Source organism: Heliangelus exortis, chromosome 1 (assembly GCF_036169615.1).
Source record: "Heliangelus exortis chromosome 1, bHelExo1.hap1, whole genome shotgun sequence".
Lineage (NCBI taxonomy): Eukaryota > Metazoa > Chordata > Aves > Apodiformes > Trochilidae > Heliangelus > Heliangelus exortis.
The window spans coordinates 157,458,341-157,472,355 of NC_092422.1; the positions used below are offsets into that span (position 1 = coordinate 157,458,341).

The 14,015-nt window shown below is 39.7% G+C and overlaps 1 protein-coding gene across 4 annotated transcripts in view; it reads left to right on the forward strand.

Moving 5' to 3' along the window:
- PRR5 (proline rich 5) overlaps positions 1 to 14,015 on the forward strand; it is a 92,842-nt gene that overhangs the window by 56,093 nt on the left and 22,734 nt on the right. For 3 of the 4 annotated variants that reach the window (XM_071733284.1, XM_071733285.1, XM_071733283.1), the window contains 4 exons: positions 1,009 to 1,057; positions 1,751 to 1,808; positions 5,121 to 5,212; positions 7,386 to 7,526. In XM_071733284.1, the coding sequence (XP_071589385.1) occupies positions 1,009 to 1,057; positions 1,751 to 1,808; positions 5,121 to 5,212; positions 7,386 to 7,526 (340 nt within the window). The remainder of the gene's footprint in view (positions 1 to 1,008; positions 1,058 to 1,750; positions 1,809 to 5,120; positions 5,213 to 7,385; positions 7,527 to 14,015) is intronic. The other variant, XM_071733286.1, reaches the window with a different exon arrangement.

The window sequence follows — 14,015 nt, forward strand, 5'->3', positions numbered from 1 at the left end:
GTGATTACACAGGGACAGGTTTTCAAAAGAGCTTCAGGCCAGATTTGCAAATGTTCAGAAAACCCAGATGGGGCTACATTTTTATAAGGTCTGAGCTCTCATTTATGCATCTAAACAGCCATCTGAGTGCAAAGAAATAAGTCTGGCATTCAAAGTGTGAAACCTAAATGACATACAGTTCTTTAACAGTGTAATGAATTTAACCTGGATACAAATGGGCTCATAGATTGGATTGAATTCAGTTTCTGAATTTGAGGGTTGCTTGTGGGTATTTTTTTGCATTTGAGTTTGGTTTGTTCTCTGGGATGGCTCTGTAAGTTTTAGTGTAGAGAAATCACGAGAGCCAGAGCTAAGCTGTTAAATTCCTACCAGTGTTTTAATTGAAACCATGTAGAACTTCAGCCATGACCCAGTCATGGGTCTCCTGATTGGAAGATTGTGTCTGTTTCAATGAAAACTGACCAAGTTTCATGCCTGCAACAAACTGCAGATCAGTATCCTGCTTTAGATTTTTTTCTAAATATTTTGTCACAGTTCTTTTTTCAGCCCTATGCAGGACAAGGATGAATTGTCTCTGAAGGCATTAGCAAAATCATGTGCTCATTTTTTTTTGGCTCACCCATGGATGAGCAGAGAGAGCTAGAAGTTCCTCTGTGTCTGCAGCTTTAGGTGCCAGTGAAGCCCTGGCACAACAGGACAACTTGAGTGTTTTTTAAAAGGGTTAGATACAGGATGGAAAGCTTCCTCTTTTTATCAAATCTTAATTTCTTTTCATATATATTTCTTAATTTCATATGTATTCATGCTACTGAGTCATCTAAAAGCACAGTACATGCTTCTCAACACACAGAAATGCTGTTTGGGAGTCTTGGTATCACTGACCCTGTAGTTAGGCTCTGTGCTCATATGAAAATATTTTTCTGTTAGTGACTTCCTTTTTTCCATGCAGTACACAGCTAATACAATTTGCTGATTACACAGATCCTTTTCTTATTCTTTTTAATACAGGCAATTATTGAAAACAGAACTGGGATCCTTTTTCACCGAGTATCTACAGGTAGGCATGTGTTTTCTTTCATTTAAATCAGATTTTGTTATGTGTTACTGAGCAAAATCATTTCAGTCACTGTAAATGCTAATCTGGAGCCCCTTGAAACCATTCAGAAATGTCCACTGATTTCTCTGGATTTCTTCATTTATGGGCTAATGAGATTTTTTAGATATATATATATATATATAAAAATATAAGTATATATATACACACACAGTTAGATAGAAAAAGCCCTGGCTGGGGCTGTCATTGTTTTTCTGTGTGGCATTGCTGTCTTTCAGTACACTTCAGATATTCTCTAAGTAGCCTAAAACTTAAACTCCTGAGCAAACATCCTAAGTTCATTGTAGTACAGTAATAGAAAGGACATTTAGTAGCAAGTATACACTGTCTATTGAAGCAATACTCTTTCTGCTTCTCTAAGCCAGTGCATGCTCTGTGGGTCAGCCATTTGAAGTTTGAGAAGCACTTTCTTCCCCACAGAATACGTGCTGTATCCTGAAAGCAGGAGGTGATTACATCATCATTTGGCAAGTGTCCCAAGTGATTTAAACAAGATGGACACAGGAGGAATCTTTTGATGATTGATCATTAAAATAAAAGAGCCCCTTTACTGTAAGAAGAACAAGCAAAATGTGAAATATGATGGCTGTAGGGAAGTACAGAATTGAGTAAAGGTAGTCTATATTTTATTTACAGAATCAGCTGCTCACAAAAGGCATGGTGATCCTAAGGGACAAGATCCGGTTTTATGAAGGTAACTTGGATTTTAGCATGGCTATCTATGTCTGTCACAGAAACTTTAGGAAATGCATTCTGGAGGCAGTGTGGTGCTTCCCACTGTCTTCCTGGGACTGTAGATGAGGTTGTATCAATTCACTCCTGTAGTCTGTGTGGTGTCCTGCCTTGGCGTTCTCCTTTCGCTAAGGAGAGGTGGTTGCCCAGAGTAGCAGCAAGGGAGTAGAGATGACCTCCAGCATGGACACATTGTGCTTCTGTAATAATAGCCTGCTCAATGTTAAGAAAGAGTGGAAAGACAGGTATCTTAATAAACAGAAAGCTAAGCACTAAGATCCCAGTTAGGTGAAGTGTCTGGCTAAGTCCAAAACAATGCTGCAGGTCGTTTTGAGAGTTATTCAGGATTCATGCTTACATAAACCAGGTCAGACACTGTCTCTTTTTTATAGTCCAGGCTTCATTTGTCTGTCTGCAGTTTCTGGAAGTGACACCTTATGGAAGCAAACATCAAGAATAACCTAGTGTGTTGTTTTACAGTCACCCTTGTTTCATGTCCTATGCTGCTGTGCAAAATTTAGGTGTACTGTTAAATATGCTGTGTTGTCCTCTATATAGGTATGTGTCATCAGAGTGTGAAATAGCTTCAGAATATCTTAAAGAGTTACTGCCCATGGTCTTTGGGGAGTCCTGAGGCAAATTTAAAGAATGCATTATTCCTTTTCTAGAGCTGCTTTCATATTAAGCAGTAGCCTGGAGACAACTGTTTCCATTAGTTTCAGCTATCTATAAATCCTAAATGTGACCTTTCATTACTGACAGTACAGCTGATCAGATTAGGATAGTCTAAGGAATCCAGTTTTTCTGATGAAAAGATTATAGCCCTGATCACCACAAAAAAGGGAACAAATTCACATGAAAAAATTCCATTCTGAGCAGGACACCATTCCTGGGTCTGCAGCACTGGTGGTCCTGCCCTCAAATCTCAAATTGTCCAGCATCTCATGGGCTTGAGTTTCCTATTCAGTTGTTGAAGTTTTCAAAAGAGAAAAAATAATTACTTCAGAACATATTTTGCAGGGGTTTTGTCCTGCTGGAGGTTTTGAAAATTTCAGCTTTTGTTCTGGAATGATGATTTTTTAATTCTTATTTTTCTTTCAAGAGTTTCAATTAACTTTTTGAAGCCCTGTGAAAACTATATGCAGTTTTGTGTCATAAAAAATTAACCATACCATGCTTCATTAAAATGAGCATTTAGAGTAACCCAGCTTCCTGGAATCAGGCAAATGCTTATGGTAAATATAAGGATCTTTGCCTGACAGTCAAACAAACATATTCTTGCAAGGACACTGAAGTCACAGCCCTTTGTGTGAAAGATGCTCATCATCAACAAACCATACAGATCCACAGCCCCCAGTAAAACTTCTGCCTGGCAGAAGGCAGTTAACTCTGCAGCCTTTCTGAGATGCTGTGCAGAAATCCATCACTTCACAAAACAAGCTGCCCACAGAGTGAAGGAGTGTGTGACAGTAAAGGCGTATTGATTTCATGCAATTCAAGCAGCAAAATTTGAAAAGTATGTATGTCCCATATCTGGAACCAAATTTATAAGGGCTTAGTTTCCACTTAACCTCAGCTTGTGGGTAGCTAACATACTTGACTATTTTTAAAACTGCCCTCAAGGCATAGAGTAGTTGCCTTCTCCTTCATGATTGGATTTATATCTTGGAAATACTTCAGTGTTCCAGACACAAACCTATGGAGAGTATAATGCAACGTGATTACTACTACTACTGCTACTGCTACAGCTGCTAAGAAAATTTTTGTCTTGTTTCCCTGCTGTGTTTCCCTGGAACTAATGCAAGATAAATTGTAACAAAATTGAAACCAAGAACACACTTTGTTGTCTGTTGTGCACTAATGTGTAGGGCAGGGAGAGCTGCTGCCTGGTGGTGCAGAAACAAGGAGTGTGGTGTGGTTCACAAGCCAGCAGCTGCAGTATAGATAGCATGGTGATCCACATTTGTCACTGAAAGCACTTAAAGTCATCAACCTTGGAATAATTCAGGAGTTGCAGATGGGCCAGAGCTGGCACTATTTGTCATGTGCTTAAAAACGCAGGGAGATCAAGTATCCCATAATAAAGATTGGCACTTAGCTAACTTGGAGTGTAGATGCTTTCATGCAGTTTTTTTATGATGTGCATGCATTTCTGGGCAAAAATGTTCCCTGGCTGAGTAATGCTGTAATACCAAAATTAAGACTAGTACAGGATTCTGATACCAGCAGTAATATTGATGGATTACTATTGGACTTCCTTCCTGATAGTCATATTGTCTTGTCTGAAAGTCTTATGATCATTGATGTATTTATCTCCATAGTACTTGGTGCTGGTAGAGGTGCAGTGGCATTGCTCTCTTTTCACAGTTGGGTTAGGGGCACAGGGATGCTGAAGAGCTTGGCCAAGGTCACACAGGCTGTTTGGGATAGCAGGGATTTGAAGCCAGCATTCAGCTGTCAAGCCAGACTACTTCCCTGTAGATCTTGGCTCTTGCATTTGCCTGTATTATGAAGTGTTCTGTGAGGAACTCTGTGTCCATCTTGCTTGTCGGATCTAGTCAGAGCATCTCCAGTCTTCAGTGAGGAGGCTTCCAGGTGGCTGCAGCTGGGGAGGGAGCAGTGAGGGAGGTGGCATTACTGCAAGGACCATGGGGAACTCCAAAGTCATATCAGGTTTTAACTGCATCCTTTGAAAGTTACAGTAAAAAGGAGAGCCAAAACACCATTCTTTTTTCTGTAGATCTTGGGTGAGATTTTCTGTGTGAGTGGAGATACAGGGAAGCTAAGGGATCAGTCTGAAGGAATGCTTTGTGGAGGTCGTCCAGAGATCATAGCTTGTTCTGCCCGATAATGCTTAGAGGGTAGAGGGGATCATGGTGTGGGAGATTTCTCTGCAGGAATGTTTCCATGTTTAACCTGCTGTGTCCTCCTCCTACTGCTCTTCTCTGCAGTCTTGTATAGTAGATATTATTGCAAGAAGAGGAGGAGTTAACCTGAGCTATTGTTCTTTATCCTTCACAGGATTTCTCTGAGTAAGCTTTAACCTCAAAGTCTCAGAGTTTACTAAGAACATTAGATGTGTCATGTAAAAACACAAATACTGAATGATTCAATACAGTGAAAGGAATATTAATTCCATACTGCTAATAGTAGCAGTTACATGACTCATCTTTGTGTATAATAGCAGATCCAAGTTGTTTCCTGTGTGTTTTACTCTTTGCAGTTAGCTGATTACAACCTAAATGGTTCACTAGTTTGTTTTGTGTTTTTGCAGGGCAGAAACTACTGGATACCTTAGCTGAAACCTGGGATTTTTTCTTCAGTGATGTCCTGCCCATGCTTCAGGCTATTTTCTATCCTGTGCAGGTGAAAAATTACTCTGCTACTATAGAATCTTGAAAAACTGGAAAAAGAAACTTTACTGGTTCATCAACAGATTGATGCAATCCTTAACTCTCTCTCCTTGGGCCAGCCTCCCAGTGCAGCTGTTCTGTATAGTCATGTCATGCAAATAAGTTACTTACGAAATGGGTTTCAGGTGCTTAGGTGAAAAAGGTGAAGGGAAACTTTGAAAACAGGAGTGGAGTGCAGAGAGGATGTTTAGTCCTTATGTCAACTCACACTAAAACTCAACAAAAGATAATTATGATTAACTGAAGCATGGACACAGTGAAATAAGTGGAGCAGTCTTGGCTTCAATATATGCATTTCCTCCTCTGCCATGTGAATTTGAAGTATCTCCACTTCTGAAAAGGAAATGCATTTCTGAGGTCAAATTTTGTGCTTCTGTAAATGAACAACAAGATTCAGTGGAAGTAGACTGGTTTATCTAAGCATAAAATTTGACTCCAGTAATTATAAATTCATAACAGGTACTTGATTTGATTTGGATGATTGCTCAGAATATTAAGTGTAACTTAGGTATGGCCGCAGAGTATTGTTTATCACTCATATTCCAAAGAAGTCTGTACCAGATAGGTGTAAGTGACCTTTTAAAGTTGCTCCTAGATGCCTACAGATCTCAGTGGGAGTTTGGTGCCTGAACGTATCTGGGAAACTTTAGAAAACTTCTTCCATTTTTCCATGTAGATTTTATGCCTAAAATGGTTGGTAAATGTTAACAATATTACTATTCACATCTGCAGATAATTACAGGCATGAGATCTGAATTCAGTGGAAAAGCTGTTGGTTTATAGAGAATTTGATTCTGACAGAGAAGGATGCTAAAGCAATACAGAACTATTTCACCCACTGGCTTGTGTCTTCTGAATAAAAACTTTAAAATTATAGAAATAAGTTAGTACTAAAAGCCTATTAGAACACAATGGGAGATTTTCTAAGTTCTACATAATGTAAATCAAAGGCATTTGAGCATCTAGAAATACAGGTAGGTTCTCAACCTTGTTTTCCAAAGCAGTTGACTAAATTAGATCTTGCTCAGATGTTTTTTTGAAAATAGCACCAAGTATCACTTTTCACTGTTGTGTTCCTGAGGCTGTTGAAAATAATTTAGCAACACAAGGCTCTTCACCTTTCAGATGGCAATAATTGCTTGAATTGTCAAGGTAACCTAGAGGGGTGAGAGTCCCAAGTCCCATGTACTTTCAAACAGATCTAGGTGCCTGATGTTCTGAGATTACTTCTAAAAGCCCAGCTGCTGCTTATGTGCTCTTATAAATTCTATTCATCAGCAACTGAAGCAGATTTGAGGCCTTCTTTACTTCAGTATAAATAATTAACAAAGTGAAAGGGTGGGGTTCAGTTGGTCAGGCTTATTTATTCCAAACTAAGAGAAATCAGGACTGGACCTCTCAGAAGTGTTAATAATTGGCTTACAGCATTCACAACTGCAGCCAAGAATATATAAATGTACAGCCATATATACCCAGAAAAAAACCCCAAACCTGATGCCAGAAATAAGAACAGTATTACAACTACTTAGAAGGCAATCAGTGTTAATCTCTGCAGGCAGAACTAGCATTGGAGATGTCAGGTCCTCAGGTGAGATTATCTTCAATGAGTAGGTATTCTTGAACTGCAAAAAGATGTCTTTGAAAAACAAGTGTGAAACTTCAGCTCTGCTTCTGCCTTATAGTGAAGCCTCCCAAACTATAGGATAAAGGAGAATGAGTCAGGATTCCCTCCATAATTTAAAGTCAGTACCCAGCTGGTACTTTAGAAACAATGGAAATTAAATCCTCTTTTATGTTGCTTCTTTTTTTTTTACTATTGAAATACAAAATATTTATACATATATATCCTTTGCTCAGGGTATGATCCCCTATGTCCCACCCCTAACCCTCATCATCTTCATACACAGTCAGACTGTCACTGTCTGCAGTGCTCAGTGCTGCCACATCAAATCCACTGTGCAGACTCATAGGCTGCTCTGTGCCCTTTATTATGTTTCCTCTGCTTTTCACTCAGGTTTACTGTTCTTGTAAATCCTTCAGAAGTGGAGGAAGGAATTTTGACAGAGGATTTGGAAATTGATTTTCACACTGCTCATAATCCGTATTGCTTTGTTTCTGTTTCTAAGGGGAAGGAGCCCTCCGTTCGTCAGCTGGCCCTTTTGCACTTTAGGAATATAATTACACTTAACATTAAATTGGAAGATGCATTATCACGTTCCAGAGCCAGGGTTCCGCCTTCTATTATTCAGATGCTGTTAATACTTCAGGTAAATTGGTTACTTTTCTCAGGCTGTCTTCTTTATCTGTCTTCCTGTACTGTGTTGCTGAAGTCTTCTTAAGCAGTCCCTGATTTTGCTCATTAATTGAAAACTTCTTAATCAGAATGCCAGAGCTTCTGTGCAAATACACGTTCTTAATATCTAAGAGTAGAGAGTGTATGAGGTCCAAATCATATGCCTTAAGATCCAGAGGGTCTGTGAGTGAAGACTCATTTTGAAGCTGTGGGCCTTGAAATTCAAAGTTTTACAAACAGGAGAGGTGTGTGGTAACAACACGACTTCCATTAAATGCTGGGTGTTGCTGCATTTCCAGTTCTGGATATGAAGCTTCTAGAATAGGCAACAAAGTGAATACAATGATTTAATTATGGTTAATCATGGTCATATTTGGTCACAAAAACTATAAGAAAAGATGGTATTTATTATTATTATTTGCCTTCAGTGTTAGATTTTTAGTTTTTATTTAATTAGTAGTGAGTAGAATCCAAAAGATGAATTCTGGAAAAAAAAGGTAAGTTTAAGATTTTTTTTTTTAATTTTGCTTGATTAAAGAGAACCATGAACTTGTGTTGAGGGGAGGGGATTGAGGCAGAAGAGAGAGAGCCAGGAGTGGATTCTCAATGGGTGAGGAAGTTGAGGTTTTCCTGGCTGGTGATTTTTTTTAATAAGCAAATACATTCAAAGCCAATGAATGGATATGATTTCTCACTTAAGAAGTTTCTTTGCTGTTCATCATCATATGAATTCGTTCTGTGCCTGGAATTGGTTTAAAGAGCAGTATAATCCAAAGGCTAGTGATGAAAATGGAGCAAAGTAAGATACTCTGTGCTGGGATGAGAGATGGTATTTTGTTTCTGCTATGGCAGTGTACATTTCTAGGAGTGTGTAAATGTTGTGTTTAGCCTAGTATTCTCAGAATAAGTATCTTCTGTGATAGGACTGCCTGCCAAATGCTTCCTGTAACTGCTGGCTGATTGTGGCACGATGACAGCAATGTCAGAGATATTAAGATTCCTAGGAATTTCATGGAAATTAATGTCTGGAGAGAGGAGAGGAGCCTCAGGGAAAAATTGAGGCATGGACTTAACTGCATAATGAGACATCAAAGAATTCATGTAACTTAACTGTGAACCCAGCTGTGTTAATAGACACCAGAGACTCCCCATGAGAGAACCACTGTGAAAACTTTAATCACAGGAAGGTTTTCTATGAGGCCTCATCCCTGCTTAGACATGAGGTAAACTGTCCATTGTAAACCAGGCTTTAGAAGTGTCATTGTGTCATTGTAACAGATCTGTTAACTTTTTTGTGGTTTCTTTGTAGAGAATGTGTTGGCTATGAGCAGGGCACAACTTTGATTTACTTCAGTAGTGAGATTGGAACTGAGTAACATTCTGATTTAGGAAGTTCATAGGAGGTGATGTGAAGTCATTTGCCAGGGTCTATGCTACAAAAAACAAATTCTTTGCAAATCTGCTTTCTTCAATAACTAGAGGTGTTAGCAAAGTAGATTGCTGTTAAGGGTAAAAGGCCAAATCCATTCTCATTGCAAAGCTATTGATGGAAATCAGTAACAAAGAGAGAGGGAGTTTGCCCCTGGGTGTTTAGTTCTGCATAGGTTACCTACAGTTGTATAGTGAGGATGGTGAAAGTCCATTCTCAGCAATAGTTCTGCCAAACTCGTGGTTTAAAATCTAATGGAATTACAGGAAGTGGTCAGAAGAGGATTTGGGAATGAGCTATTCACATGCTTAGCAGTGTTAGTCAATAACTGGATCAAAGACTTTTTCCCCAGTCCTAAATGTCACATTAAACAAAAGCAGGTTTTATACACTTATGACAAAATAATGGAATTTCCTTGTCTTAGATTAGCTAAATATGTGAAAAGGACTGAAAAAAAGATGACAATTCAGCAGTCCAAAGAGCACATGGTGGTCTTGTGCACATGGATTATCCAGACTGAGACATGATGTCTTGTTGTGGACACTCTAATCCCTGTTTCTGTCTACCATTGATATCCCTTCCACAGTAAACTTGTTGATACTGCAGCAGATTCCCTAGGCCAGAAGATGAGTCTAGTGATACTGACCTTGAGCAAAGTTTTGAACCTTACACCAAGTTTCCCTGTTTCTGTCCTTGATAGCCTTGTGCATCTGTGTTACACAAATAAGGAGTAGGTCATGTTCTTGAGGACAGCAGATGTAATGTCAGGTGAAGGTCCCAGGCTGACAAAGGCCCATGCTGACTGACATACACCAGTCTGTCCTGTTACACTGCATTAAAGTGGTAGAGATTTGGTAAATAATGCTGAGTGTATCTGGTAGTGCTCATGTTTTAGCTCGTCACAGTGTAAGGGAAGAGCTCTGTCAGTTTGTCAGATGGTGACACATGGCTTATGGAAGAAAAGGAAAGCTTTGTAAAGGGGAAGTGGAGGCTGCTGCCATCTTTGACCTTTATTCAGGAGACAGGTGCTGATTTGGCAAAGCTCAGTAAGCAGACATTTCACATTTTACCTGAGTGTGGGTTGGCTTTGTTGGCTTCAGCATGTGAGTGATTCTGTTGACCTCCGTGAAGTACTGACCTGTTGCAAGTTGCACGCATTCCTTGCTTGCCTACCTGGCCACAGTCTGGCAAGGAGAAAAAAAGTCCCTGTCAAAGACATTCTGAACAAAAGTGCCTGAAATGAAGCTGAGCCCCTTAGTTCATTGTTTGGGTGATTGACTTTCCTTCTTTGCTTTCTTTCATGCTTTCCACAGAAAGCTATTTGATAGGATTGTGCCTACCAGCCATGCATTCAATATCCTAGCATGCAATACAGCATTCACACAAGTCTTCTGGCAGAGATAAAAGAAATCACCAACCTGATACATACCTCATAATTTACCCAGAGAGCCAGATACCTTGATTTCTTTACATTGAAGACATCAGAGAGGTAAAAAAGCACAAGAGGGAGGGGCAGGAAAATCTGATACCTTCTCTATGCCGTCCCTTTTTAAAGAAGGATCTCCACTTCTGGAATGAAGCTGTTGCAAGTGTTTCCATAGCAGATTGCACATCTGAATTTTTTTTTGTTTTGTTTTGTTTTTTTTTTTTGTAAGATGCCTCCATATAAACGATCAGAAATTATTCCTCAGGTGAAGTATTAGACTTGGTTTCTCCAATCCAGTAGAGCCAGTTCTGCATCTCACCAGGTTACTGTAATTAGTAACCTAGACTAATTACAAGCCAGTAATCTACCAGGAAAGAAGCAGCCCCCCAGAACTGGGAGATGGAGTGATATTTCCATGCTGTTAAAGTCAGTGAGTTTTACCATGGTGTTGAAGAAGGGCCTTCTACTGCACAAACTTTCTCTTGCTGGCATGGCCTGATGCAGTTAAAAAGCTCAAACTGAAATGTTATTCCTTTGTGGTTGCTCATGGGCAACATAATCTGAAGTGCCTCCAGGATACTCCTGTTTAACTTTTAGGGCCTTCAAGAGCAGAGCTGTGACTGAGGGAAGTAAAAGAACAACAAAAACTACTTTTGAGCGGAGAGATGCACAGGAGCTCATGGAACTACGTGCAGTTGTCAGTCTCTCCTTGGTGGCTTTTCTCTTTGGGTGGAATTAGGAAGATGGAGGAAAAGGAATAAATACAAAGAGGGATTAGAACGGTGTTTTCTCCCTTATGCTCTGTGAACCAAGGAGAGCGAAAGTATTGCTGGAGGATAAACAATCTGACTTGTTTTCCAAAACCTGTTGTGAAAGAAGACCTTTGCCACTTAAACTGCATCTTATCTCCAGGTATTTCTCTTGAGGCCTGAGAAAGTTGAAAGAGAAAGACTGAAGAGTGTTTATCTGCATCTTTTGGTTAATATTGGGATGATTTGTGTTCACAGAATCTCTCTGGCTGACCCAAGGCATTTAAAAAACCTAGAAAAGAACAGAAGAATATGTTTCATACTGAGGGATCAGGCCTCACTTAAAAGCTCTGAAGAGAAAAACAAAACCTGTGGTTTCCTTTTTGGCTTCTCAGAGCTTCATTTGAACTCCCTTGCCTGTTGTCTTTCTCTGTAAAGGAAGACAAAATAAATACACAATACTACCCAGTGGGACCTATCTGATATCTCTGGAAAGTTCCTAAATGTAGATTCAGCTTCTTGCACTTTAATGGGGTGGAAAAGCACATTGCAAGAGCCAAAAGCAAGTGCAAAGAGTGCTGTTTTTCCATCTGAGCAACCACACAGAAAACCAAAGACATTGTGATGGTTAAAAACAAAATACCCTTTGCCATCAGAAAACTGAAGGGTCCCACCTGTGGAGCAACAGATTCACTGTAAAACCAGTGTGTGCCAACTTGGGTCAGTTCTTTCTGGCCATAGGGTTTTGAATTTGGTGGTTGCTTTTGAGAGGTTTCTTACTAAGTCTCTTAGACCTAAAGCATAGATTGAACAGTGGTGTGTGTGTGAGGCTTCATCATGCTTTTAACTTCCCTTTAACTTTTGCTGAATTCTTGTTTTATAAAACACAAAAAATAGAAACCAGTAAATAATTGTATTGTATTGTAGGCCCTATTTCAATATAAATCACCATATAAAACCCCTATGCTTCCCTTGGGTTGTGGGTACCACAACGTGTTTTCTTCCTTCCTGATGAAAGGGTGCTTTGTTTGGGTCGTTTGCATCAGCCCCATAGGCACATGAGGAGTCAGGTAAGAAATCTTACAATCAGGACACAAAGGGCAGAGTTAATTTTGTATTGACTGATGTGAAGCTGAGAATGTGGTCCTCATGATTTTCACCTCAGAGTATTTTGTAGAAACAACACTCACTTCTAAGCAGTATCCTCTCTCATTCTGTCTCACTTATTGTGATCCTATTTATCACAACAAAGATCCTATTGAAGGAATAACTTGTCCTTTTTGCCAGTACTTGTCATATTTGATTTTTAATTTCTTCATATATTTTTTATTATTGTACTAGCTTTCCAGTGCTGGGGATAATTTCTGCATGGGAGCAGCAAAAACTCTAGAACTACTTCATCTACGTCTTGAGGTATTGCCTCTAGAAAGTTGGAATGAGTATGAAACAAGAGGCTGGGAATTGACTGAGAGTTCAAAAAAGTGGCAGCAGCAAAGCCTGAGTGCAACACAAGGGAACCAGAAAGGTCTATGTGTAAATTACAGTCGAGCTGACTCTTCAGTCAGTCAGTGGTGCAGGCAGGAAGGCTGAGTACACTGTTTGTCCTAACCAAAGTACAGCCTCACTTGCTTGCGTGTCTGTCAGTCAAGAGCAACTCCACTGACATAGAAGGGGCTTTGGTGTGCATGGCAAGGATGTGAGTCAATGATTATCCATTTTCTCTTTACGAGCTGTAGGCTAATAGTTAAGGAGGAAAACCTCATCCAAGGCATTTTCCCTCTGTAACATTTTTAGCTGTTTCCACCTGGCACTTATTTCACAGCTCACCACAAGTATGTTTTCTCTAGGGGCAGAGATAGGGGGGGAGCAAGCATGGTTGCTGTTAACCATTCTGTTGCCCTGACTGACAGAGGGCTTTTTTGATAGTAACTCCATTGCAGACAGTGTTCCTACACCATGAACTGTGAGAGATACACCCTCATATGGACCCTCAGTGGAAGTCCATTGTCATATGAAAAGAACAGATTTTGTTTTGAAATGGAGTACTTTCCAAGACTAACTCTCAACATGTTTGATGACACTACATGTTGCCACTTCTGTAACCTTAAGTAGTGTAAAAACAGGAAAGCAAAATAAAATCTTGTATTGCTTTGTTAGCTGTGAATGTCTCTCTTGAACACCATGGTGTAGTAATTCAAATCTGCATCTTATCCCTCCTCTTAACAGAAAGACAGCTTCAAGGGAACGTGATCATAACCTTGTCCATAGCAAGTAAACACAATTGGCTTGGAAGGCAATTTGCATTATGCAAACTCCCCATGGGCATATGCTCATAGTGCATTTTAGGAGTACCTCACTTTAAGAAAAATGTCACTTTTGTGAAGGGTACCAGGAAGTTAACTAAAGATACGGCTTCAGATAAAGTTGGTCAAATGCTGCAGCAGTTGTCTAGGCTGCCCTGAGTGATACTGTCACATCCCTGAGGTCCCCTGCAGATGCTTCCCATTTGCTGTCTTGCACTGCTTTCTCTTGCTTGTCCTCCTTCAAATTACCCAACACTTGCCTTGGGGCTGAGTGGGTGTGCATGCACTTACGGTGTAGCTGCTGCATACAGCACCTGAGACTACCTCAGCCACAATAATTTACTTGTGCAACCTAAGTGTGAGTTGTTTCAGCCCAAACTAGTTAGGTACATGCTTAACCTCAACTAAACTGGGTTTTCCTTACTGAAATATACGTCAGTTTCCTGGAGTACGCATCCTTTAGTGAAACTCACCTATTAAAACTGTTATAAGTTCAGCATCAGATGAATACTTAATCCTTACCAAAATAGAATTAAATCAGTAAAATAATTCTTAA